The sequence below is a fragment of the Leucopleurus acutus genome, assembly GCF_964270905.1.
Source record: "Leucopleurus acutus genome assembly, chromosome: 12".
Lineage (NCBI taxonomy): Eukaryota > Metazoa > Chordata > Mammalia > Artiodactyla > Delphinidae > Leucopleurus > Leucopleurus acutus.
The window spans coordinates 85,913,940-85,940,333 of record NC_139154.1 but is presented as its reverse complement, the minus strand read 5'-3'; the positions used below and the strand labels follow the sequence as shown (position 1 = coordinate 85,940,333).

Sequence of the window (26,394 nt, the reverse complement as noted above, 5' to 3'; positions counted from 1 at the left end):
TATTGCATGCCAGATTGTAAGGCAGTCTTTAATTATTTGCTTATAAGGTAATCTTTAATAAAAATTAGAATGTCAGGAAAAACAAGTGCTAATAGGTAAATAAGGGAAATCTGTGATTTTATGTGTGCTCACGTTGCAACTGTTTTCCTAATAAATAGAATTTCATGAATTATAAACTAGCTCATAGTAATCTTTCTCAAATAGTGACTTTATGAATGAACGGGTATACTTCAGCTCCGCCTTCCTGTCTAGCTGTCATTCTTTCTTTACCATCGTACTTTTGACTCATCTGTATTTGCTTATTTTCTGTTTTTCAGTCTTCTACAGTCTAGATCTGTGATGTCCAGTTCAGTAGCTGCTAGCTACATGTGGCTATTTAAACTTTAATTAAAATGAAATAAAATTGTGAATTCAGTTCTTCACAATATCTGCGTTTCAAGTGCTCAGTAGCTGCTTATGGCTAGTAGTTACTGCATTAGCGCAGATATAGAAGATTTCCAGCATTGCATGAATGTCTGTTAGACAGCACTGGTCTAGAATGATAATGCATCTGCATTTCACTGAAACTTACTATGTTGGCAGTACTCTTCTAATTATCAGCATGAGGTTGGGAGTTGGGAAGATTTGACTTTAGATTCTGGTTCTGCCATTTTCTAGCTAAGTGACCTTGAACAAATGCTATAAACTCTAGACCTTGTTTAGTACATGTGTAAAATGGGAATCACAGCACCTGAGATAGTGGTGACAATAGAGAGTGTCTGGAAATCACTCATTAAATGTATTCGGTTCTTTATTCTTCTTACCTCTTTGTTATGTTGGGCCTTGTAGGGAACTCTTCAAATTCTCTCCTCTTCTGGCTTTTGTAACGTTTTCTGCTAGTGGCTCCTCTACCTCTCTGACCATTTTTGATCTTTGTTGCTTGCCTCTCATCTGGCTTTGGTCCAGGGCCCTCTTAAATATGATTGTATCACTTTCCCATTTAAAATCTCATACATTGTAGAGACTAAATCCTTAGCATAGCCTGTAGACTTCATTCGTTCTACTTGCTGTTTACTTCAGCTTCTTCCACCATGTTCTGCTTTCTCTATACTATAGCCACTTAAACCTTACGTTTATTCAGTATTTTATGCTATGTTTGTTTTTCCATCTGTTTATTCTACTCTCAGAGCCTTTTGCATGGACTATGTTTGGAATGCCTCAAAAGTGCCTCAAGTAAGTGACTGAGCCTCCCACCCCCATGCCAGGTCAGGCCATGTTCCTGTGTTATACTCTTTTAGTACCTTTTATGTCTTTGTAGCACATGATTAATTAGCTCTATGGGTGTTTGGCTGTTTTCTGTCTCCCCATGATATAATGTGAGTTCTGTGGGAGTGGGCATCATGGCTGTCTTCTTCCCTCTTATACCCCCCTAACTGCCAGTGTAGGCTCGTATATATTATATAAATATTTATTGAATCAGTGAACTGAGTAAATGCATGAATTCTTTGTTTATTCTCAAAGTTTCATCATCTCCTGTGTACTGATGATTCATAGTTTCAGCCCACATCATTCTCTTCTTCTCTAGTCCAGAGTTCTAACTGCTTACTTGATATTTATCTAAATAAGGATGTCTGTAAGATGCCTCAAACTCAGCATAACAAAAACCACATGCATTATATTATCTTCATATTCATGCTTCATTATTCCCTAATTTTTCTTAATGGAAACAGTATCTGTCCATTCACTCCTATCTGGAAACCTGGTGTATATGTTTTACTCCCCTTCACTAGTACCTAAAGCAATCATCAATTACAGTCTGTACTAAAAGTATGACACAGAACACCTCCTGACCTGGTTTGGAGGTGGGAGGCTTAGTCACTCACTTGAGGGGCTTTTGAGGCATTCCAGTCTGGCTCACATACTGTCCATAAAGAGGAAAATGTACTTAACAACGTTCCCAGCATATCAATGCTTGCTGCTGTAAGCAGTGGCAGCTGAATCTAAAGTACACCAACACAGGTGACAGCAGCAAGCTACCGAAGAACAGAGTTCTGTGTACTCTGTCCATATACCACATTCTTCCTCTTGACTGATTTTGGCCATTTATCTGTGTTGAAAGAATTTATTGCACATTTCCCCCAGATGTTTGTGCATTTTTTCTTTGTTTCTGTAACTTAGCTTCACATACCCTTTACACTTTTTTCTATTACATTTGATCCTCAAACAACGTGGGTTTGAACTACGTGTGTCTACTTACTTAACACTTGAATTGTTTTCAATAACTACAGTACTGCGAGCGTGGGGGTTGGTTGAACCTGCAGATGCGAACCGTGGATACCGAGGGCCGGCTATGGGGCTGGAGCATCTGCGGACTTTGGTGTCTGTGGCAGGTCCTGGAAGCAATCCCTGTGAATACTGAGGGACAGCTGTACTTTGTTTGAGCTGTGCCTTTAGAAAGTGCCAGGCTTATTAGTTACTTAGCACATCTTTAACTATGTTAATATGCTTATTAGGATTCTTGTTGGTTTTGTTAATACTCTGGTTACGGAGTTGCACAGGTTTTGAGTGTCTTGCTTCCAACTCTTTTCCTTAAGCCATGTTATTTTTAATGTGCGACTGTTTGTTTTAATGTGTAGTTTTAAGAACATGGAGATTTTTCAGGAACATAAGTATCATGTTATGGTAAGTGTGTCCTGTCATTTAGATCCCCAAATATCTCTTGAGTCAAATTCTTCTTTATCCCCGCTGCCACTGGCATCATTGCAGTTTCATTTATTTCTCACCTGGACTATTTCTATAGCCTACTTGAGGCTTTGCTCTTTTTACCTCCCAAGTTCTTCTTCATTCTGTCTTCCATACTGCCACTAGGTTTTCTTCTGAAAAGGAAATCTAGTGTCACTACCTTATTTAAAAGTCAGTGACATATCTTCAGAATTAAACATTTAAACTCCTTTTCATGGCACTCATGTTCTGATCCTTACTTCTAGCCAGGCTTATGCTATAACCAAGTCAAACTACTTGGTTCTCAAGTGCCTCATCATTTTTTACTTATTGGTGCCTTTGTATGTACTTTTTTTTCCATCTGAATGTCCTTCCGCTTGCTTTCTCTGTCTGGCAAACATCAAGATCCTGTCCCAGTTGCATTTCCCAGCTCCTCCAGGCAATCAGTGGCCATTGTAAGTAACTGTCATTATAGTACACCCCATATTTCATTGTGTGTCATTGCCTCCTCTGCCAAGCCATGGGCAGAGCATGCATTTTTATTCATCTTGGTAAAGCCAGTTCCCTGTGTAGTATCTCTCATGGAATGTAAATGCGAATGCAGGATGGGTAGGTAGGCACTTGTCCTGGTGGCTTGGGAAGCTGAGGTGCAACTGAATTAGTTATATCTGTCGTCTAGGGATAGGGAGGTCTTTGAAAGTCCTGTGAATAAACACTTAGAAAGCACAAGTGTGTGAGGCACAACGGGAAAGCTACCAAAAAGGAAATTGCTGTTGATTCTAAAAGTTATAGGACTCTTTTATGCTTTAAGATTCTTTTTACATATCTGAGTAAAGTGTCAGTTATATGTGAGTGTTACTTTCATTTGTTAAATGGTAAGCAAACTTTTTCATAAATAACACTCAAAATTTATAAAGAACGTTTAATTTTGTTTACTTAAACTGATTTATCTTAACATTTTCTAGATGTATTCTAGAACAGCTGGTAAAGGGGGGCTGAGACTCTAAATCTTTGATTTCTTAATTTAGCAAACATACTACATATGTCAAACATAGTGTTAGGTGCAGAGATGTCAGGAAAAAATAAATAGCCCCAGAGACTTCACAGCATAGATTGAGTCAGGCATGTAGAGGGAAAATTTTTAATACACTGTAAGTGCTTCAGTAGAGCTATTAGAAGGTGCTAGATTTCTTCTGGTCACTCTGCTTGCCCAGTTTAAACTTAACATATAGCAGCTCTTTGGACATTTTATTATTCATTTTAGTCACATTACTCATCTCATAGAGTTGTATAATGTCAAGCAGTTATTTAAGTGCTGAAAGAATACTGCCATCATTTTGTTGTTGATTATGGTGCTTTTTTTTGAAGTGTAGTTGATTTACAGTGTTGTGCCACTCTCTGCTGCACAACAAAGTGACTCAGTTATACTACTCATATAGACATACTATTTTTATATTCTTTTCCATTATGGTTTATTGATTATATTGCTTTTAATGCATTGTATTTGATACTATGAGACATACTATGATGTGGTAGAACCCACATGGGATATAGAATTGGAAGACCTATACTGGAGGATTTTTTATATATATATATATATCTGTAAAATAGCCACAGACTGCCTGATTTAGAGTTCTGGTGGGTATTGGGTAAGTTAGTACCTAAGATGTTTGATAAAGTGCAAAATACTGTTTACATTTTTAAAAATCAAACTACTGAAAACTAGTATGTAGTGTTCTAGGCAGATCTAGCTTTCATAATCACTTCATTCTAATTTCTGTATAGCTCTGTCCATCCAGTAATGTGCTTATTGACAAAGTAGAAAATGTATCAGAATGTTTTGGATTACAAGTAACAGTATCCTCCCATCTAAAAGTGGCCTAAATAATAAGGAATGTATTATTTCACAGAATAAGAAGCCCAGAGCCAGACAGTTACAGGGTAGTTTAGCAGTTCATCAGTTTCATCAGAGACATAAGTCCAGTGTACTTTACAGCTCTGCGTGTCAGGAGAGGGCTGTCATAATTTGACACTACCATCTGGCTGAAGAAGAGCAGGGGACACTTCCTCAAGTTCTCTTTATTAGAGAGGAAAAACTTTCTTGCAAGTCTCATAGCAAGTTCTTTCTTAGGTCTCGTTGTGTTTTTCATGTTTCTTGCATACCACAAAAAAGACCAAATTCCTTATTCAGGCAGCTGAGTTTTTATTAGCTGGCCAGCTTACTTTACATCACCAGAGGATAGGCCTTATAGTACTAAAAACAGCCTCATCAATATTTTATTTGGTACTCGGAACAAAAGTCGCAGATTTTTGATGGGAACATTGGCAGTGAGAATTATATCTGGCTTCTGATGTTATACTGTACCTCTTCCCTCACCAATACATAGCTGCCACCCTGTGTTGTCAGCCTCGTTAACACAAATATTTTCTGTACCAAGTTTACCATAACCAAAATCGTAGATCTGATAAGATACTTTTACCCAGAATATATAACAAATTCTTAAAACTAAACAATAAAAAGACAGCCCAACTAAAAAATGGGTAAAGGATTTGAATAGACATTTCTCCAGAGAAGACAAACAAATGTCCAGTAAACACATGAAAAGATGGGCAACATCATTAGTCATTAGGGAAATACAAATCAAAACCACAGTGAGATACCACTTAACACCCCACTAGCATGGCTGTAATCAAAAAGACCAGGTAACTGTTGAAGATGTGGAGAAATTGGAACCCTCATAACATTGCTGGTGGGAATGTAAATGGTTGTAGCTGCTTTAGAAAACAGTTCCTCAAAATGTTAAATACGGAGTTGCCATAAGACCTGGTAATTCCATTCCTAAGTATATACTCATAAGACATAAAATGAAAAACACGTACACAAATGTTCCAGAATAGCCCCCAAAATGGGAACAGTTCAAATGTCCATTAACTGATGAATGGATAAATAAAATGTGGTATATCCATATAATGAAGCATTATTTGGCCGTTAAAAGAAATGTATTGATTTTTGCTTCAACATGGATGAATCTTGAAAATATTCTGCTGAGTAAAAGAAACCAGTTACAAGAGAACACATATTGTGTGATTCCATTAATATATAATATCCAAAATAGGCAAATATGTAGAAGAGACAGAAAGTTAGATTAGTGATTGTCTATGGCTAGGGTGAAGCTGGGAAATGGGAGTGACTGCCAGTGGATATGGACTTTGTTTTTGGGGAGATGAAAATGCTCTAAATTTAATTGTGGTAATGGCTGCAGAGCTCTGTCAATGTACTAAAAACCACTGAATTGTACACTTTATATGGTTGAATTGTATGGTATATGAATTATATCTCAATAAAGCTATTATTTAAAAAAAAAACCCTTACAAATCTGTAGTAATCAAAACAGTATGGTGTTGGCATAAAAACAGACACATAGATCAATGGAACAGAATAGAGAGCCAAGAAATAAACCTATGCATCCATGGTCAATAAATTTATGGCAGAGGAACCAAGAATATAAAATGGGGGAAAGGACAGTCTCTTCAATAAATGGTGTTGGGAAACTGGACCACTATCTTACACCATACACAAAAATCAACTCAAAATTGTTTAAAGACTTGAACATAAAGCCTGAAACCATAAAATTCCTAGAAGAAAACATAGGCAATAAGCTCCTTGACATCAGTCTTGGCCATGATTTTTTTGGATATGACACCAAAAGCAAAGGCAACAAAAACAAAAATAAACAAGTGGGACTACTAAAAAGCTTCTGCACAGCAAAGGGAACCGTCAACAAAATGAAGGAGACCTACCAAATGAGAGAAAATATTTGCAAATTATGTATCCAATAAGGAGTTAATATCCAAGATATATAAAGAACTCATACAGCTCAATAGCATAAAAACAGTCTGATTGAAAAATGGGCAGAGAATCTAAATAGACATTTTCCCGAAGAAGACGTACAGATAGCCAACAGGTACATGAAAATGTGCTCAACATCACTAATCATCAGGGAAATGCAAATCAAAACCATAATGAGATATTACCTTACACCTGTTAGAATGACTGTTAGCAAAAAGACAAGAGATACCAAGTGTTGACAAGGATATGGAGAAAAAGGGACCCTTGTGCACTGTTGATAGGAATGTAAATTGTGACAGCCACTATGGAAAACAGTATGGAGTTTCCTTAATAAATTAAAAATAGAACTACTGTATCATCCAGCAATCCCACTTCTGTGTATTTACTCAAAAGAAATGAAAAAACTAACTCAAAAAGATAATATGCATCCCCATCCATTGTAGCATTTACAGTAGTCAAGACATGGAAGCAATCTAAGTGTCCATGGATGGATGGATGAAGAAATTGTGGTATATCTATTTGTATATGCAATGGAATATTAGCCATAAAAAAGAAGGAAGTCTTGCCATTTGCGATATTATGGACAGACCCTGAGGGCATTTTGCTAAAATAAGTCAGAGAAAAACCAAACACCTTATCTCACTTATATGTGGAATCTCAGAAACAGAAACAAAACCCCAAAACCAAACTTACCCATAACAGGTAAGAGTTGGTGTTTGCCAGAGGCAGGGGGTGGTGGGTGGGGGAAATGGGTAAAGGTGTCAAAAGGTACAAACTTCCAGGTATAAAATAAACAACTCATGGGGATGTAATGTACAGCATGGCAACTATAGTTAATACTGTGTTGCATATTTAAAAGTTGCTGGGAGAGTAGATCTTAAAAGTTCCCATTATAAGAAAAAAAAATTATTAACTGTATATGGTGTTGGGTGTTAACTAGACTTATTGTGGTGATCATTTTGCAACATATACAAATATCGAGTCATTGTGTTATACACCTGAAACTAATATAATGTTATATGTCAATTACTTATATCTCAGTTAAAAAAAAATACTTGAGGTGGTAGGCCTGATTTGGCTACCTAACAGATTATTACTTCTAATTTCTCCTGCAAAGTCATTTCTTCTGACTGAACCTTCCTTATTTCTTCTCATTGTTATCATCTGACATCTTTCTGGATACTACAGTTTTTCATTCAGAATTTAAGTACCCGTGTCCTATTGTCCCTCTAGGTTCCACTATCACTTTGTCTTCATGTACACCCTTGCTTTAGCAACATTAACCTCCATAACCCCATATACTTTCTCTCTACTAAAACTATATCCTATGGCCATAGGCAGGGTGGTCTCTTACCATAATCCAGAACTCTTCTACAGCTAGGACTTTATTTCTTCTATTTTGAGATTATTTTCTCAATTATAATTACTGAAAATGCTATGACTTTAGAGTTTTCTGTTTTGGGATTGTGTGTGTTTTTAAATTAAAATATAGTACCAAATTAGTATTGTTCTCTACAAGAAGTTGTTGGACAGTTTGTTTCCATGTAAAGTATTCCATCCCTTTACTCCTCCTCTTCTCAGCTGTCTCCACCTATCTCACACCCTCTCATTGTCATGTTTCTGTGATTGTTACTACTGTGTTAGATATATGAACAACACATTTTTAAATGGCTTTGTGTGAGTTGTCAGCAACAAGCCACTTGAATTTAAGTGTTCTAAGTTGGGATGAAAAGAGTTTCACTAACTTACTTCTTCTCTTGTATAATACAGAAAGCGTGTGGCTTTATGATATATTGGTAAGAATACTATGGGAATTATATTAGCTTGAGTTCAAATTTGATCTCTGCTACTACCAACCGTGTGACCTTGTGCAAACTGTTTAACCTTGACATCCCATTTACCCAGAAGATTGTTGGGAGGATAAATGAGAAGGTATATGAAGTCTCTAACAGAGTACCCAGCACATAATACTTTTTTTTTGTATTCTGTGATGTTAACTTTCCTTTTTCCATCCATGTTTATGTTCACAAAGCTAACTTTTAAAGATTGTTTTCTAGATCCATCAGTTTTTACCTTTAAGAAAATCTATTAGAACTCAACAGGGTAACAGCATTTATTGTATTGCATTTTTAGTTTGTTTGTTTGTTTGTTTTCATGGAAAGGCATTTTATCAGCAGTGTGTACATGTCAATCCCAATTGCAGGGACCTCCCTGGTGGTGCAGTGGTTAAGAATCCGCCTGCAGTTAGGTGCAGGATGTAATTCACACAGAGTCAGAGTGTTAGAGGTTAGCTTTGTGAAGGACAAATCTAGTTACACATAATACAGACGAGTAACAGTTACAAGATAACTAGGATTGATTAACTCTTTCAGGCCAGTTTATGCTGCTTCCCTAGCCTGTTCACTCTTCCCTTTATTTTCCTTGTTACCAGGAGAGGAAAAACCTCATTTCTATTTTTTGTTGCAACAGGAGCATTCCTTCTTAGATAATGTTAAATGTGTAAGTGGTAACATGTGAAATATTTTTAACAGTTTTTCTCAAAGTTTTGAAACAATATTAGCCAGGATCATAGTGCAATAGGATAGAATGTTATTCCTTGAAAAACTTTGTATGTGTGTAGAGTTAAGAAGCAGTTGTACGTTTATGATTTAATAAAATAATTCTAAAGGAAATTAAAAATCTGCCTGCCAATGCAGGGGACATGGGTTTGAGCCCTGGTCCAGGAAGATCCCACATGCCATGGAGCAGCTAAGCCCCTGCGCCACAACTACTGAGCCTGCACTCTAGAGCCTGCGAGCCACAACTACTGAGTCCATGTGCCACAACTCCTGAAGCCTGCACACGTAGAGCCCATGCTCCGCAACAAGAGAAGCCACTGCAATGAGAAGCCCGTGCACCGCAATGAAGAGTAGCCCCTTCTCGCCACAACTAGAGAAAACCCATGCACAGCAACGAAGACCCAGTGCAGCCATAAATAAATAAATAATAAATAAATAATAAATAATTTTAAAAGAACCAAAGTTAAAAAAAAAATCCCAATTGCATGTTTAGTTTGAGCTAAAGTAGTTACTGAAATTTAGATTGGTACATTTAAAGTAGCTGAAGAATTTTAGAACTTCATGTAAATTGTCTTAATTTGAAGAAAAGTAATTTCATTGTTAGAATAAAACCAGATGAAAAGAGCCCTCAATTAAGATCATTTTAGAGATAGTTTTGTAGGGCTAGTGTTGGTAATTACTCTTTGTGTAGCAATCTGCATAACTAAGAGTTGTTACTGAGCAAATTAAGGTTACACCTTGCCTTTTTTTTAAAAAAATGTATGTATTTATTTATTTATGACTGTGTTGGGTCTTCGTTGCTGCGCACAAGCTTTCTCTAGTTGCAGCGAGCAGGGGCTGCTCTTCGTTGCGGTGCGCGGGCTTTTCATGGCAGTGGCTTCTCGTTGCGTATGCGTGCGCTCTAGGCACGTGGGCTTCAGTAGTTGTGGTACATGGGCTTAGTTGTTCCGTGGCACGTGGGATCTTCCCAGACCAGGGCTTGAACCCGTGTCCCCTGGGGTTCATTGGCAGGTGGATTCTTAACCAGCGTGCCACCAGGGAAGTCCTACACCTTGCTTTTAATAGTATGACTTATATAAAGTCTGAACCTACACCCTAAAATGGGAATAATTGTTATTTGTCTCCTTTGTGACTCTTAACTCCCTCTTAAAATTTTTCCTTGTATGCTTTCTAGAACAATATAAGAATATCCATAATAGAAACAAAATACTATATATGCTCTATTATAGTCTAAGAAAACATTATGGAATAATATAGATTATGATAAAGCCATAATGGAATATTAAACTATTAAAATAGATCCGTATTCTACTGATTCTCTTTCTGTATTTAATAATTTGCTTTATTCTTAGTGAATTTCTCATATAATTTTTTAAGTGTTAGTATTTTCCTATTTTTTATTTCATTTCCCTTTTTTAATGGACTCTTCTTTTAGTGGTGAAGGCTATTATCTGTATGCTGATAATTTCCAAAATCGTATCTCTAGTCACGATCTTGCCCCTGAGCCCAGGTTCTGTACTTGCTGGGTATATCTACCTGGATGTCCGTAGCCCCTTTACAGTTTCAAAATTGTATGTTTGGGGGACTTGAGAATCTGCTGTGTTTATACTTTGATCATGCCTAGCATGTTGTATGACACATGGATGGGCATTTCCCCCTCTCCTCACTAATTGTTCTGTTAAAGGGTATAAATAGCAGGCTCTTTACGTGCAGAAAAATACTTCAGAATATTAATAAAGCAATATAAAAAGTTATAAATTCATATAGTAAAGCTATATTTATATTCAGACAGCTCAGTAAAAGAATAATCTGGTGTGTTATGAATTAGTCATAGTGTAAAATAAGAGATAAATAAGTTAGACTGCATTAAAATTAAGAACTTTTCTTCATCAAGTGGTACCATTAGCCATTCTCCACTAAAAGAATCTTGGGCTCCTTGGAGAAATAGCTGATTTCAGGACTGGGGCAGGGAAAGTACAATGTATGCTTGGAACGTCTTGTGCCAGAAGGTTAGGAAGGCCCATAGAATGATGGGAATATATTAAAAGGACACAGGAACCAGCCTGAAGGGGAAGGTTCCCACTGGCCAAATGTGGGACAATTTAAACATCAAATTAGATAATGATAAAAGATTATAACCCATTGAAATAAAATCCATTAAGTCCACACTGAAATACCTAAGTACACATAGATAGGAAGGAAAAAGAAATCTTTCCCTGCAGGAGGAAGCAAAGTAAAAAATGTTGAAGGGTGCTTCCCTGGTGGCACAGTGGTTGAGAGTCTGCCTGCCGATGTGGTGGACACATGTTCGTGCCCCAGTCCAGGAGGATCCCACGTGCCGCGGAGCGGCTGGGCCCGTGAGCCATGGCCGCTGGGCCTGCGCCTCCAGAGCCTGTGCTCTGCAGTGGGAGGGGCCACAGCGGTGAGAGGCCCGTGTACCACAAAAAAAAAAAAAATGTTGAAGGAATGATGAAATTAGAAAACTAGCATATGGCAACTGTATCAGTTGCCTATTGCATTGTAACCAATTACCCCAAAGTGCAGTGGCTTAACACACATTATTTCACAGTTTCTCTGGGCTTAGCTGTGTTCTCAGCTTCATGGTCACTTGTAAGGCTGAAATGAAGGTATTAGCCTTGGGTTTGTGGTCTCATCTGAATGCTTGACAGGGAAGGATCTACTTCCACACTCATTCATTGGTTGTTGGCAGTGTTCAGTTCTTTGTGGGCTGTTGGCTGGAGATCACCCTTCGTTTCTTGCTCTGTGAGCTTCATTAAAGTGTGCAAGCTGAGAAAGTTATAGAAAGACTTGTTGGCAAGAAGGAAGTCACAGTCTTTTGTAACCTAATCACAAAACTGATGTCCCCTTGATATTGTCATACTCCATTGGTTAAAGGCAAGTTACACAAGGGAAGAGAATTATACAAGGCTGTGAGTATCAGGAGGTGGGAATCATCTTAGAGGCTGGCTATCCCAGCAGCCATTATAATATAATTGATTCAGACAAGAATCATCAGTGGATGTTTAAAATGAGTGGATGAAAGTTTGAGGAGTAACTTGGATCTTTACATAGACTAAAAATATCTTCCCACAAGATGTATTAAATACAAAGAGGAAAATGCAACTTTATAATGGAGAAATCTGGCAGAGCTTATCTAAGTGATCAAAGTTAACATTACCAGTAATGAGAAAAACCAACATTATCTTTTTTCCTGATATCTGGGAAGAACACATTACCACCTTTTTGGTATTTTACCAGAGGGGTATAATCTGAATCAAATCCTGAGGAAGCATTAGGTAAACCCTTTGAGGGACAGTCTACAGAATAACTGGCCAGTATTCTTTATAAATGTTGAAGTCATGAAAGATATAAACAGACTGAAGAATTGTTCCGACTTAAAAGTATGCTAAAGAGAGACATGACTATTGAATACAATACATGATCCAAGATTTCTTTTTTCTATAAAGAATGCTATTGGGACATATGTATTGTAGAATAATATAGAATATTATTATGGAACCATAATAAAGTATTAGAACAAATAGAAAATAGATCCATAGTCTACTGGTTTTGTTGCTGTATTGGATTGCTTTCTTTTTCACTGGTGAATTTCTATTCAAATGCTAATACTCTCAATTTGCAAAATTTAAATATGATCTTTGGATTGGATCAGTAGTTTTCAGAGTGGTCCATGTATACCCGGGAAGTCCCCAAGGCTCTTTCAGGGGGTCCATGAGGTCAAAATGTTTTCATTATAACACAAAAATAATATTTGTTTAATCCACTCTGTTTACATTTGCACTGATGGTGCAAAAGCACTGGCTGGTAAAACTGCTGATACCTTAGCATGAATCAGAACAGTGACACTGTACTGTACCAGTAATCATTGTATTCACTGCCATGCAATTGCAGTTTTAAAAAATACCAGTTTCACAATATCCTTGGTAAAGCAGTAAAAAGTATTAATTTTATCAAATCTAACCACTACATGTATCTTTAATACCCTGTATGACGAAATGATATGTATAAATCATCACTTCTGCGTATGTAATTTATGGTGGTTGTTTTAAGGGAGAACAAGCACTTATGTGATTTTTAAGCTGAAGTAGCTATCTTTTTCATAGAACACCAAAATTGCTTAAACAACTGACAAAATCTGGTCATTCACACTTGAGTATTTGACAGACACGTTCTCAAAAATGAATAGTGAGGCTGTCATTTCAAGGAAAATAACTGACACATGAAACATGAAATATAGAGGACCTCAGCAAAGAAATAGAAGATATAAAGAACAACCAAATGGCAATTTAGAACTGAAAAACAATAATTGATACAGTGATGCAGTGTGTAAACTGATGCAGTGTGTAAACTCAACAGACAGAGGAAAGAATCAGTAAACTGGCAGATAGAGGAAAAGAAATTACCCAGTCTGAACAGCAGAAAGAAAACAGACTGATAAAAATAATCTACAGAGCCTCAGGGAACTGTGGGACTATAAAAAAGATTTAACAGTTGTCTCATTGGATTCCTGAGAGAGGAAGAAAGAGGGCTTCTATCTCAAGAACCAAAAAGAAAGAAAAATCTACCCAAAGAAAGGGAATAAAGAAAAGTGAAATTGAAAACAGAAGAACAGTAAAGGAAATCAATGAAAGAGCTGGTTCTTCAAAAAGATCAATAAATTGACAAACTTTTAGCAAGACTGAGAGAAATTAAAGAAAAAACCAAGTTATCAGTATCAGGAATGAAATAGAAGGTATTGGGCTTCCCTGGTGGCGCAGTGGTTAAGATTCCGCCTGCCAGTGCAGGTGACATGGGTTTGAGCCCTGGGCCGGGAAGATCCCACATGCCGCGGAGCACTAAGCCTGTGCTTCACAACTACTGAGCCTGTGCTCTAGAGCCCGCGAGCCACAACTACTGAAGCCTGTGTGCCTAGACCCTGTGCTCTGCAACTAGAGAAGCCACCACCATGAGAAGCCCGTGCACCGCAGTGAAGAGTAGCCCCTGCTTGCCGCAGCTAGGGAAAGCCTGTGCGCAGCAATGAAGACCCAATGCAGCCAAATAAATTTTTAAAAAAGAGAAAGGTATCACCATAGACCCTGCAGATATGAAAAAGATAATAAAGGGAATACTATGAACAACTCTACAAACATAAATTTTAAATTTTTTTTTTTTTTCCGGTACGTGGGCCTCTCACGTTGCGGAGCACAGGCTCCAGACACACAGGCTCAGCGGCCATGGCTCCACGGGCTTAGCCGCTCCGCTGCATGTGGGATCTTCCCGGACCAGGACACGAACCCATGTCCCCTGCATCGGCAGGCGGACTCTCAACCACTGCACCACCAGGGAAGCCCTACAAACATAAATTTGACAACTTTGATGTATGGACCAGTTTCTTGGAAAATACAGACCACCACATCTCACCCAATATGAATTAGGTAGTTTAGCCCTATTGCCTTGATACAAAAAAAAAAAAAAAAATCCCAAGAAGAAAACTGTAGGTCAGTATTACTATATCAATGTAGATGCAAAAGTTCTTAACAAAATATAAGCAAATAGAATTTATGGCTCATTGCAGGCAGGGATGGAGCAGGGCTGCTTCACTATTTGAAAATCAACTAATACACCATATTAACATGCTAAAGAAGAAAAATTACATGATCATATCAGTTGATGAAGAAAAAGTATTTGATAAAATTCAGAACCCATTCATAATTTGAAAAAAAAACATTTAGGAAAAAGATACTTAGGGGGAACTAACTCAGATAAGGAACATTTATAAAAACCTACCTTATCCTTAATGGTGTATTGGGAGAATCAAATTCTTAAAATTTCAGTTATTAAAAAACTTTAGATTTTTACTTTCCTTGATGCTCACTTTTATCTTTTAAGCATTTATATGCACTTCAGATAAGCAAGCAGTTACTCTTATTACTGAAATAATATTTATACTTCACAAGGAGAGTCTATAACCAAATAAGACAATGCTGTCACTTCTTAAAGTCTGCTAGATAAAGATGAATGTCTAAATATTCTGACAGCATGCCCTTTGAAAATATTCTAAACTTTACAGTATGCATCTATAAAATTTATTTTGGTTTTCTCACATCTTGACACTTTAAGATCAAAGAAACTCTAAACAAAATGAGATAAAAAGATCCAAAAATATTTTTTTCATTTCTTTGCCAGAAAATTTCTTTAGAACATATTTTCATATTCTTACTGATTTTTTGTATACCAAAATTGATAAGCATAATAAATTTATTTTTAAAATGCTGAATAATATGGACTTGAGGAAAAAGTTAGAATCAATCCAAATGTCTTTATTTGCTGAAAGACAAAGTTTGCCAATTTACCACAAATCAGTTTTTTTCTAGGATAAAATCAGACCGTCTTAGTAACTTCTAAAACAGATATTCTTTATTCTCAGAAGTAGAAGACAAGCGTTAAATCTCTTTTATAGTCGCACAGTTCCCTGAGGCTCTGTAGATTATTTTTTTCAGTCTTTTTTCTTTCTGTTGTTCAGACTGGGTAATTTGTTTTCCTCCATCTGCCAGTTTACTGACTGTTTCCTCTGTCAGCTCTATTCTGTTGAGTTTACTTACTGCGTTACTGTATCAATTATTGTTTTTCAGTTCTAAAATTGCTATTTGGTTCTTTTTTATATCTTTTATTTCTTTGCTGAGGTTTTCTATATTTCATGTTTCATGTGTCAGTTATTTTCCTCAAAGTGACAGGCTCACTGTTCAACACATTGATGCTTAAAATTCCACTTAAACCAAGTTCCTTAAGGCTATGTAGATTTTTACATGCACCTGTAAAATTCTTCCTTCAGTAAATTTAGGATAATGTTAAATCTGGCTAGGGATATAAAAAGATAATAAGAGATTGTTGCCATCCTGGACTTTATAATCTGAGAAAGGGACTAAATAACGGATGAAAAAAATTATAAGGGTCAAGATTACTAATAAATAGTTTCTGGTTCCTCATGATACTACAAGATAATCTGAAAAATATATAATTTGTTATCTTGAAATGCATATGTGTCTTATGAAACTAAAGATCCCATATGGTTTTGGAATAATAGCATGACTGGAAAGTATATTATTATTTTTTAAGAAGTGATAAGATTTTTATCTTAACTAGAGACTTAAATTTATGTGTTCTGAAACAATTCCATTATACCTGGGACTCCTTATTAAGTTTTAAAAATCAGCTTTATTGAGGTATAACTTGCCATATAATAAAGTTTACCAATTTCATGTGTACAGTTAATGTGTCCTGATAAATGTATATGGTTTTTTAAGCATCACCACAATCAAGATGTGGAACATTTCTGTTACCCTCAGATGTTACTTGGTACCCCATTGCATTCACCCTGCGATCCGTGGCAACCCCTGATCTTTCAGTAACTATAGTTTGCCTTTTCTAGGATTTATAAATGGAATCATGCTGCATGTAACCTTTTGTATCTGCGTTCTTTTAACATAACTTTTGAGAATTATCTATATTATGTGTATCAGTAGTCTTTGTCTATTCATTAGTGAGTAGCACTCCATTGTTTGGATACACCACAGTATTATCTATTTGACAGCTGATGGACATTTAGGTTGTGTCTTGTTTAGGCTATTAACAATAAAGCTTCTATGGACATATGAGTACAAATCTTTGTGTGGCCATGTTTTCATTTTAGTTCCCACCAGCAATGTATAAGAGTTTCATTTTTAGTTGACACTTGATATGTCAACATGTTCCTTTTAGCTACATGTACTGTATGTCTGGGTGGTAGTTTTCTATTGCTGAGTAACAAATTACCAAAAACCTAGTAGCTTAAAACAGCACCTATTTATTGTTTCATAGTTCTGTAGGTCAGAAGTTTAGCATGGGGTCTTCAGGGATCACAGGGCTGAAATCCAGACTGAGTTCTTATCTGGGGGTTTTGAGGAAGGTTCTGTTTCCAAGCTTATTTACGTTATTGGCAGAATTCAGTTCTTTGCCGTTGTAGGATTGAGATCTTTGTTTCCTTGCTCACTGTCAGCTGGAGGCCACTCTCAGCTCTAGAGACTCACTCCATCTCCCTGGTGTTGAATTCTTTGGCTTTGAATCTCTGACTTCCCCTCTCTCTTTTTAAAAGGCTCTTATGACTAGAACAGATCAACCTGAATAATCTTATCCTAAGATCAATTGTTTTGGAACCTTAATTACATATACAAAATCACTTTGCAGGGTACCTAGATTAGTGTTTGAATAACTGGGAGATGTTTATATACCAGAGGCTGGAAATTTCAGGACATCCTGGGATTCTGCGCAGCACACAACCATTTGTTCTACGTTTTCAGTAACACTTGGTATCTCTGTTTTTAAATTTTAGCCACACACAAACACACACTAGTTGCACATGTAGTGGTATCGCATTGTAGTTTAAATTTTCATTTCTCTAATATCTAATGGTGTGAAACATCTTTTCATGTGCTTATTTGTTATGTATATATCTTTTGTTGTAAAATATCTCTTCAGATATTTGGGGGGTTTTTTCTTTTTTTTTCTTTTGTATACTGCTATCCATTTGTTTTAGCATCACTTGTTGCAGAGGTTTTCCCTCACTGAATTAACCTGGACATCTTTGTTAGATATCACTTGACTCTGGGTGTTTATGTATTTTTTTTTTCATTTTATTCTGCTCCATTGAACTTTATGTCTACTCTTATACCACTGTTACTCTGTTGATGACTTCAGATTTATAATAATTCTTCAAGTTTTAAGTCCTTCAACATTGTTCTTTTTCAGATTGTTTGCTGTTTATATCCTTTGCATTTTAGAATTTTAGAATTTTAGAATCAGTGTATTGACTTCTATAAAATATTTTACTGGGATTTTAATTGGGATTGTTTTTTATCTGTTAATCAGTATGGGAAGAATTGCCATCTTAATGAGTCTTCTGATCTATGCACATGATATAGCTTTCTGTTTTTTTAGATCATCTTGAATTTCTCTCAGTTATGTTTCATGGTCTTCATTGTACAATCCTTGCACATATTTTACTAAATATTTTGTATTTTTGATGATTTTCTAAGTGAACGGGATCCTAATTTCATTTTTCATTGCTTGCAGAATGTAGAAGTACATTCGATTTTATATATTGACCTTGTATCCTGTGACCTTGTTTCATTCATTTATTAGTTCTGATAGCTTTTTTGTAGTTTGTCTAGGATTTGTCTACATGTACAATGATGTCATTTGCAAGTAAAGGCAGTTTAACTCCCTCTTTCCAATCTGTATGTCTTTTATTTCTTTTGTCTTGCCTTATTGCACTGGTGCAGATAACTTTATGTTGTTCCTGATCTTGGGGAGAAGGCATTCCTTCACGATATTAAGTATGATGTTAGCTGTAGGCTTTTTGTAGATAGCCTTTATAGACTGAGGAAGATTCTTAGTTTACTGAGTTGTTCTTGTTTTGTTGCGAAGGGGTATTTAAATTTGTCAGATGCTTTTATTCTATCTGTTGAGATGACCATAGGTATGGCATTTTTTATTCTGTTAGTATAATGAACCATGTTAATTTTGAATATTAAACCAACCTTGCATTACTGGGATAATCCTCAGTTGGTCATGATTTTTATTCTTTAAAATGTTTTTCTGGATTTAATTTCATCAAATATTGTTAAGGATTTTTCCATCCATGGTCATGAAGAAATATTGGAGTAGAGTTTTCTTTTTTGTAATGTCATTGTCTGATTTTGCTGTCAGGGTAAGCTGGCCTCATAAAATGAGTTAGAACTATTCCTTCCCCTTCTGCTTTCTGAATGAATTTGTATAGGATTGATATGTTTTTCAGACTTTGAATATATGATAGAATTGACCAGTGAAGCCATCAAAGTCTTTAGTTTTCTTTGTTAAGAAGGTTTTGTGTGTTCTTTTTAACTCCAGTTCAGTTTATTTTAATAGCAATAGAGCTGTTCAACTTTATTTTTTTCTTGAGTCAGTTTTGGTAGATTTTATTTTTCAAGAAACTTGTCCATTTCATCTAAGTTATAAAATTTATTTTCATACTTTTTTTGAATATCCATTTATTTTTCTTTTAATGTCTGTAAAATCTCTAGTGATTTGCCTGGGGTGTTAGTTACTGACCTTTTCCAAAAAATGAGTTTTGGTTTTACTGATTTTTCTTTCCGTTTGTCCATTTTCTAGTTCATTAATTTCTGCTTTTTTTCTCTTTTTCCCCTTGCCTTGGGTTTAATTTATTCTTTTTCTAGCTTTTTTAGGTGGGAACAGATCACTGTGTTTTGGACTTCCCTTGTAATAGCGTTTTCCTCAAAAGACTGCTTAACCTGCATCCTTTAAATTCTGATAGCTTCCGTTTTTACTCTGTTCAGAATATTTTCTGATTTCTCTCATCATTTCTTCTGTGACTCATGGGTTATTTAGAATTGTGTTGTTCATTTTCAAATATTTGGATGTTTCTAAATACCTCTCTTGCTTAATTCCATTGTAATGAAAACATATATTCTGTATGGTTTCAAACCTTTAAAGTTTATTGAGACTTTTTTTTAGGCTCAGAATAATGTCTGTCTTCGTGAATGTTCATGTGCAGTAGAAAAGAATATTTTGTTGTTTTAGGACATCTTGGTTGATAGTGTGTTGTTCTGATCTTCCACAACTTATTTTTTCCTTTGGTCTACTTATTTTCTGTTATTTACTGTGAGAGAAATGTTAAAATCTCCAAATATGACTGTCTGTTTAACTTTCAGTTCTCTGTATTTGACACATTTAATTTTGAAGCCCTGTTATTAAGTATATACAGTTGGCCCTTGAGCAACAGATGTTTGAACTGTGTGAGTCCACTAATACAGGGATTTTTTTCAATAAATACTGTAGCATCGATACTACATGATCCAAGTGAATGCATGGATTTGGGTATCCGCCAGGGTCCTGGAACCCATTCCCTGTAGATACTGAGGGATAACTATATATGAAAGGGTTCTGGGACCCAGTTACAATGTATTTTTCCCTACACATCCACAGAATTCTCAGATAGCAGCTGGGTGTCCTGCAATTCAACTCAATTCTGACACTATCTAGAGATAGCATCAGCTTCCGCAGGTTGAGGGCTCAGTCCTACAAGACTGCCCCCTCCCCCGCTCCTTTAGATGCGAATTGCAAGCCCAGGTTGTTACCTGAAGTTCTGACCAACCGGTTATAGATTGGAGGTTCCAACAACCCCCACCTTGAGTTTGAGTAATTTGCTAGTGCCACTCAGAACTCAGAGAAACATTTTACTGCCTAGATCACTGACATACTATAAAAGGATGTAACTCAGGAACAACCAGATGGAAGAGATGTCTAGGGCAAGGTGCATGGGAAGGGGTGTGGAGCTTCCACGCCCTCTCCAGGTGCTCCAGTCTCCCTGCATCTCCACATGCCCCCCAACCAAGAAGCTCTCCAACCCATCCTTTTGGTTTTTCTGGAGGCTTCATTAGATAGGCATGATTGATTAAATCACTATCAGTGGTGATTGAGCTCAGTCTCCAGCCCAGCTTAAATCATTGGCGAATGGTTTAACCCCCAGCCTATCTCTCTTCCCTAGAGATTGGAAGGTGGGACTGGAAGGTCCAACCTCTAATCACATGATTGGTTCTCCTGGCCACCAACCCCTACCTTTAGTCCTTTCCTATAGTCACCTCATTAACATAACAAAAGAAATCTTTATAGCTCTCCACACTTGAGACATTCTAAGGAGCTCTTGTGCTAGATAGGATATTTCTCATTATATATCACAATATATTTAGGATTGTTACATCTTCCTAATGAATTGACTCTTTTAAGGTTATGAAATAGTCCTCTTTATCCCTGGTAATATTCCTTGTTCTGAATTCTACATTGTCCAGTATTCTTAGCCACTGTATCTTTCTTTTGATTATTACTTGTGTGGTATATCTCCTCCTGTCTTTTTAGTTTCAGCCTATCTGTAAAGTAGACTTCGTTTAGATAGTATATAGTTGTATCTTCTTTGAATTGGAGTTATTAGACCATTTACGTTGAACGTAATTAATATAATTCTCAAAATGCTTGGATTTAAATCTACCATCTTGCTAGTTACTTTGTATTTTTTTCCTCGTTTGATTTTTGATCCTTCCTATTTATCTGCCTTTCTTTGGATTGAGTATTTTTATGATTAATTTTTTTTTTTTTTTTTTTTTTGCGGTACGCGGGCCTCTCACTGTTGTGGCCTCTCCCGTTGCGGAGCACAGGCTCCGGACGCGCAGGCCCAGCGGCCATGGCTCACGGGCCCAGCCGCTCCGGGGCACGTGGGATCTTCCCGGATCGGGGCTCGAACCCTTGTCCCCTGCATCAGCAGGCGGACTCTCAACCAGGCAGCCACCAGGGAAGCCCTGGAATAATATTTTTTAAAGGGTATTTAAAAAATTTAGACATGAAAGAATATGTGAGACAGTAAAAGATAGGAATCATGGTAAGAATCTTAAGGTCAATTAAGTAAGGTGCAAAATAAGTAGAACTCCATCTCTGCTAATTAATAATGTCATTTTGCTACTCCTGTCTCTGTTTTAATATATATTTGATGTTTAAAGTGACCTAAAACTAGATTAACCAGTTAAATTATCTGCTGTAATTTTCAAGGAAAAGACTAATTATTGTCAGCAAGATAGGAATTAAAGATGCTAATTTACTGATAAACTTTTCTCAGACCTTAAGTTTACTCAGAATAAGAGATACTTTTAAGAGTTTAAAAGCTAGCCAGCCACACTAAAATGGTACTTCTTATTTCAGGCGGCACTCAATAACTTCTTAGGATACATAGGTATATTCAAATATCAATATTTAAATGTTAATCCCATTGTACACTTGCTGCTAGACAGGGTCAAGATTAGATAGATGGGATATAGGATGCATGGTATACTCAATCTATTGTTGAACTTTAAAAATTCAATTTGTATTACTTTAAATTCTGTAGACTTTTAAAAAGATTTTCTTCATGATTTTTACTTTGTGTGAGTCTGTTATACTTGGAATTTTTACAGTTTTAGATTTAGAACTACTTCTGGTTCCATTGCTAATCAAATGGTGTGATCTTTCACCAGCTTACTTGACCTCCCTGGACCCAGTCATCAAGAATTTTAAATGTAGGCATTGGGTCAGGTCTGTAGTTTTTCTAGAGCACTTTTAAGTAAACTTTTTGTAAATTAGGAGTTCAGGTGAATTATATTAGAGTTTATCCATGAGATAAGACTTCTCATGAAAAGAAAAATTTGGAGTTCAAGTGGCTGGCTGTCTTACATTGGACCTACCTTCCTATTAATATTTTTCTTATTTTTGTTGCATAGCGTACAGAACATTCTGTTTCAATGCAGGTATAAAAGGATTTTTATTTTCTTAACAGCTTTGCAGTCTCAGTAAACTCTTCAATTAAATACAAATGGCAGGAGAAGCTTTATTCTGAGCTCTACCCAAAAATGAGTTCATCCAGCAAGACAGCTTAGTGCACTGACAGTCTGTAGTGTGTTAAAATTTGATATACAGTATGTTTAGGGTGTTAAAAATATTTAAAATAAATTTTAATCAAATCTTTGCATAAATCTTAAGTGACAGGGCCACAACTCAGGCCTGTTTAATGCAAGAGCTCTTTCTATCATACTGTATAATTTTTTCATCAAAAATATTTATAGATCTAGACACATTTCGTTTATGGCTTATTTCCCGATGTTTTGTGACTCAGAATATTTAAGTTCAATCTTTTAAAGACATTTGTGCCAATTTTATGACTAATTTTTTTTTTTTTTCCTCCAGGGAAATGAGGCAAGTTATCCTTTGGAAATGTGCTCACACTGTAAGTCAAATATTCTTATCAAGAACTTCTTTTATTTTCACATTCTATATATGTATGTATGTAAATCTTACGCCTCTATAAATTTATATGGCGAAGTTAGCCCTTAACCATTTTAAATGGCAGTGAATTTGACTTAGAGCGTTTCTGAGTTACCAGAATAGGGAAAGATTTTTTTATAGACCTCTTTATTATTAGTGTCTGCACTATGTTGTAATTACAATCCGACCCTCAAATCTCAGTGGCTTAACCCAACTGAAGTTTTTCAGATTAACAAAGCTGCAAGTAAACAGTTAACTTACTTAACTTGTGGTTATGTAAAATGAAGTGCTTATTGAAGGCAAAACTGAGAGACTAAGGAGCTATCGTACAAGACATTTCTGGGGAGGAGGAGTATAAGAAGTGTGGGTGGGCTGGCTGTTCTGACTATACTGGAGAACATAAAGAAAGAAAATGACAATCTTAGAAAGTCTTGATTCAAGGATCAGAGGACCAGGGAGCTTAAATAAAAATCAAAAGGTCTCTTGTGTGAAAGTACAATGATTGAGGAAGAGGGAGGTCATGAGAATTGGAATGGGGACGCTGGTAAGTTTAGATACCGTCCTGAGGTCCCAGAATTCCCAAAGTCTTCTGAACCTTCCTTGCCCTTTCTGCCATCCCTGTTTGATGAAGCTGGTCCTGCCTTGTTTGGAGACATCTTACTTTGCAATGAGATGTCTCTTCTTTTTTGTCTTATTAAAACCATTTCCCCATTGCTCATTGTTTCATTAGTCTCCTTTATTTTCCCAGAACACTTGTCAGTTTCTTTCATTCTCATCAACACCTTTGCTTGTTTATGAGCTCTGGATAAATGCTCTTCCATCAGCTCTTTTCTTGAGCAACTTCATCGTCTTTCAGATCTCAGCATAAATGTCTCCTATAAAATGTCCCCTCTTTGGAGATGTTTTCTCTTTCTATGCTCTCTTCAGATTCTCTCTAACATGGGCAGTACCCTGTTTATTTTCTTTAGAACAGTTACCATAAGCTTAAATTACTTGTTTATTAATCCATTTTATTTTCCATTTTGTAATTTCTACAGTTTCTTAAACTTTTTTTTTATGGTGATACTCCATGACCAATGACCCATAGTTTGGCCATCCGTACTACTATTTACATTTTATTTTACTGTTTCCTCCCAGGCTTTCCTTTATGAATTTCTTATATAATTTTGATCATATGTAGGTGTGTATTTCTGTTTTAAACATGAAGATAAAATGTTGTATCCAGTGTATTGTTAGAACTGACCAAAACCAAATCTAATTATGACTCTCTAGACCAGAGGTTGGTAAACTACTGCCTTACCTACAGTTTTTTTAATAAAGTTTTATTGGAACACAGCCATGCCCATTTGCTCACATTGTCTATGGCTGTTTTTGTTTGACCTCTGAAAATGTGGTCAAGGTAGAGTACTTACAGACTAGTGCTCCGAGTGTTATCTAGATCTATAATTCTTGTCTGTGCCATAATTGACATGTCAGTTGTATAGTTTCTTTAGAATTGAAAGAGTTCTGCTCAGAATTGTGCCTTGCCACTTACTGTTCAGCTTGAGCCTGTGGTGTTTTCCTCCTGTTGCTAGTGGGCAAGAAGGAGGTGTAGAAGCCTGTAATTAGCTAGGATTCAGGCTGCAAATAGAGTTGGGGTAGGCTGTTGGGAGTACAGCTCTGAAAAGTATGAGGTACTAGGAGGTTAGTTTTTGTTTCTTGGTCAGGGAACAGAGGTCCTAAGGGGGCAAGATGTCCCAGGTTCTTACCTTCTGCACTCCTTTAAGATCTGGGACTGAGGGTCATTTACCTGATTGCAAAGAAAAATGTACCAGGGCAAAAGGCAAGATGGATGCTCCCCTCGCTACATCCAGGATGGTGAAAGCCAAGTTTTTTTAAATAGTAAGTATTTGAAATAGATTTCATACACTGTTAAAAGCTATCTCTTTCCGTTTTATCTTTAGAACTTAGTAAGTCTTTTTTCTTAGGACTTCATCTGTGCTTTGATGAAATTTGAGCCTTGTCACTAAAGATCTGTACTTGTCAGTGATTGTTCAACTAGATATGAATCTGTCTGAATTCTTCTGTCATCCAGTAAAAATGTAGTTTTCCTCTATTTTCTAATTGGTTTACTAGAATATATTTTATACATGATTTGGATGAATTTGAACTTATTCACATTAAAACCACCACTTTTTTCCCCACCCACACATTGTAGTAAGTCTTGTTTTGCTCATTTGCAAAACTTCTTTATTAATGGGAGAGCTTAGTGTTATCTGTAAACAGCTGTTACCATGTATAAAATGTTAAAACCAATCCTTGAGGCACTTTACTTTTTACACTTCCCCTGTTCAAGTTGTGCTTTCTCTTCCTTTCCAGACCTAGCTCAGGTCTGTGTTCTCTGTGAGGCCTTCAGTAGTCCTCTCACCTTAGTAGTTACTGTCTCATATGTCCTTTTAGTATTTAAATTATGCTCTTTTTTAAAACGGTAGTAAGATTCTAAATTGTATGCTGTAAAGTACTGTTTTTAACCCTGTGACACACAGATAAGTACCCACAGAATGCTTACAGTCTAGCTACTGGGATAAAGAGAAGAAATGCATCAATTTTTACAGTGGGAACAAACCATTATGAGCAATAAAAGCAAAGGTTCCAAGGAGGGAAAATTACCTTTGGTTAAGAAAATTAAGAAACGCTTCATGGAAGGGGTGATGTTTGAAATTGTTTTTTGAAATCTACATAAGATTTGAATGCTGATTAATTCTTTCACCTGTCTGGTCATTTGTCCCTTTCAGTTTCCTTAAATTCCATCCAGATCTTCAATATTTTATCTAAACCCCCTGCATAATTCTTTCCAGTACCCTACTTTTAATCAGTGATTTTCATCTCCGAATGCTTAAGAAAACCGAGAACATTTTTAAGTGTTAACCTCATTACCTCCTCACCCCACCACCCCCTGCCTGCCACACACGGAAGTTTTCCCATTTTCGTACTCATGCTTAATAACTCCTTCCTTTCGATGTCAGAGTTTAGGTTATACCTCTCTTATTCAAGGTCAGCCTTGGCACTTGTGCTTTTGATCTCATCCCCTCTCATCTCTAGGACCTTATGTTTTTAGTTTCTCTTTGTTTTTACCTGTGTCTCCGCTTCTTCATTTTTCTTCATGTTACAAACATAATCAACTCCCCTTTGATCCTGATCCTGCACGTGCCTCCCCGTTCTTCTCCTTTCTTTCTCATATTTGAGCTTTGCATGAGCATATACAGTGATCTCCATTTCCTTATTTCTGCCTGCTCAAATCTGGCTTTCATCTCCTACTACTTTGCTGACACTGTTGTTATTAAGGTCACCTTCCTTGTATTTATTTATTTTGTTTTATTTATTTATTTTTTGGGGGGGCCACACCGTGTGACTTGTGGGATCTTAGTT

At 36.4% G+C, this 26,394-nt stretch overlaps 1 protein-coding gene across 2 annotated transcripts in view; it reads left to right on the top strand.

The window, feature by feature from the left end:
* PPP3R1 (protein phosphatase 3 regulatory subunit B, alpha) overlaps positions 1–26,394 on the top strand; it is a 60,439-nt gene that overhangs the window by 10,052 nt on the left and 23,993 nt on the right. For both annotated transcript variants that reach the window (XM_082852015.1, XM_082852016.1), the window contains exon 2: positions 22,909–22,948. In XM_082852015.1, the coding sequence (XP_082708141.1) occupies positions 22,909–22,948 (40 nt within the window). The remainder of the gene's footprint in view (positions 1–22,908; positions 22,949–26,394) is intronic.